We start from the raw sequence: 1,976 nt of genomic DNA on the forward strand, positions 1-1,976 counted from the left end.
AATGCCCTTCAGATGATCCAGCAGTGATTGAAGACAGCCATCCTTCAGATTTTGGTTAAACCCAAGGATAAATAAAGTCTCATGAAATGCTGGCATTGTGAAAGGCAGAATGTGGCACTTCTGAAAGACAGGTCCACTGAGGATGTGCAGAGAACCTGAGAGGAAGTCTGGTACTTCAATGACATCCTGAACATGCACTAGGAGAGAAGGTCTAAGGCAGACCTTGGCCTGGCCATAGGTTCCTTCACAAGCTTCTTCTTTACCGTCTCTTCCAGGGTTCTTGGGAAGGCTAAGTTCTGAAAATGACACTAGAAAGTCTTCTACATCTTGTGATGTCCCACCAGTCAGGGACTCAGAATTTGAGTTATCCTCATGGAGACTAATCCAAAAAGCAGCTGATAGAAAGTCACAATTCCAGAAAGGAAGAACACTGGCATCTTCCTGTGGCAGCAAAGGGAAGGAACACTTCAGCCTTTTTAGAGGGAAAGCTTTGCCTAATTCAGCAATGAGTTTCTCATTTATGGTTTTGATAGGATGACATGAAGGTGCTTCCAGGAAACCCCTGTTTAAACATACACAAAAATAACTTTTCTAACTTAAGATAGTAAATAATTATAATGTAGCTAGAATTAAAAATACAAATAGCTGGACAGAAAAGAATTACCCTTAAATTGATCTTGAAAGGAAACAAAGAAATCATCTACCATAAGGAGAAACAGGTGTATTTCAGAACTCTGACAGCCACTATCCCTGCAATATATCAGAAAATGTGACCATTTTTAATTCTAGAGACGCTTAAGGAGGCCAGGCTGACAAATAAACATAGCACCCACATCACTAACAATTTATGTACCATCCATTCAATATATGGTTGCCATCAAGACAATCAGGATACAACTGGAGATGGAAGTGATTTCCAGCAAAATAACTGGTTACCTGTTCAACTTTCCTACAAGTGCTTCTGGTTCTGGAAAGGAAAACCACTGGTTACCCACTTTGATCCTGAAGATTCTGGGTTGAGAAACTTCGAAAGGTAAGCTCCTGGTGAAGACATGGTTCAAAGCACCTTCTACATGAAAGGACTTATCTTGACTCCTGGCAAAACAGACACCAATATGAAATCTGTCATTATTAAAATAAGCAAGTATTTTTACAGACTGAATCAGTTAATTGGCAGGGTCTATGAGTCTGTTTATGAGATTTTGTTATCATTAGTGAGAGAGATGAAAAAGCAGAAGGCTTAGACCTATGCTATTACCTACCTATATCCAGTGCACTTGTACCCTGGCACAGCCTTACAGCTGAATGGATATACATCACTTAAAATGAGTCCCCCCAGGGCTGCCATGGCAACCACTTGCCAACTGTTGTGCCATTCTCTCTGGGGCTTATCCGCAGGAGTTCCACCTTGTCCTCTACATAATGCCACGTGGACTTCTCCTTCCTCTGCAAGAACGTCTGCACAGCTAATAGGGAGAAAAGAAACACTAACTAATTATCATAAACAAGTGGAAATTACCACAGGAGTTGGCAACATACACATGGTTTGCCTGTGAAATAATTAAAATCCAATCATACCTACGTGCAAAAATCTATTAGACCTCAAAAAATGCAAAGAAAGTAGCTGGAAGTAAATACAAATGTAAATTAAATGTTCAGCCCACTGACTGATACTATTGGTTGACCAGGGTCTGCTTTGCATTTGTGTTGTTCATGCATATGTCACAGAAAGGTTAATATCTGCACAGTTTCTATATATGATTCACTGCTTAGGCTGTTTCTTCCCATTTAGAAAGTTCTTTTCATTGCCCTCCTGAAATTCAAATACTAGTTTAAAATACTGCCTCTGTCAAAAGTTTATTGACAGCTGTGCCCCCTCGGACACCTGCAATAGTATCATGACTTGTGGTATAATCATGTAGAGCATTGTTTTCAGTTCACAATAATTTCATGAGGCTGTTACTTTTTTTTTTTTT

At 39.7% G+C, this 1,976-nt stretch overlaps 1 protein-coding gene across 1 annotated transcript in view; it reads right to left on the reverse strand.

Annotated features, from left to right (window-relative positions):
* LOC105537449 (alpha-1,2-mannosyltransferase ALG9) overlaps positions 1-1,976 on the reverse strand; it is a 104,534-nt gene that overhangs the window by 95,512 nt on the left and 7,046 nt on the right. Inside the window, exons 3-5 of the mRNA XM_011977061.1 lie at positions 1,263-1,466; positions 937-1,095; positions 6-562 (exon numbers count right to left, since the gene is read on the reverse strand). Coding sequence (XP_011832451.1) covers positions 6-562; positions 937-1,095; positions 1,263-1,466 — 920 coding nt within the window. The remainder of the gene's footprint in view (positions 1-5; positions 563-936; positions 1,096-1,262; positions 1,467-1,976) is intronic.

Source organism: Mandrillus leucophaeus, unplaced genomic scaffold (assembly GCF_000951045.1).
Source record: "Mandrillus leucophaeus isolate KB7577 unplaced genomic scaffold, Mleu.le_1.0 Scaffold172, whole genome shotgun sequence".
NCBI lineage: Eukaryota > Metazoa > Chordata > Mammalia > Primates > Cercopithecidae > Mandrillus > Mandrillus leucophaeus.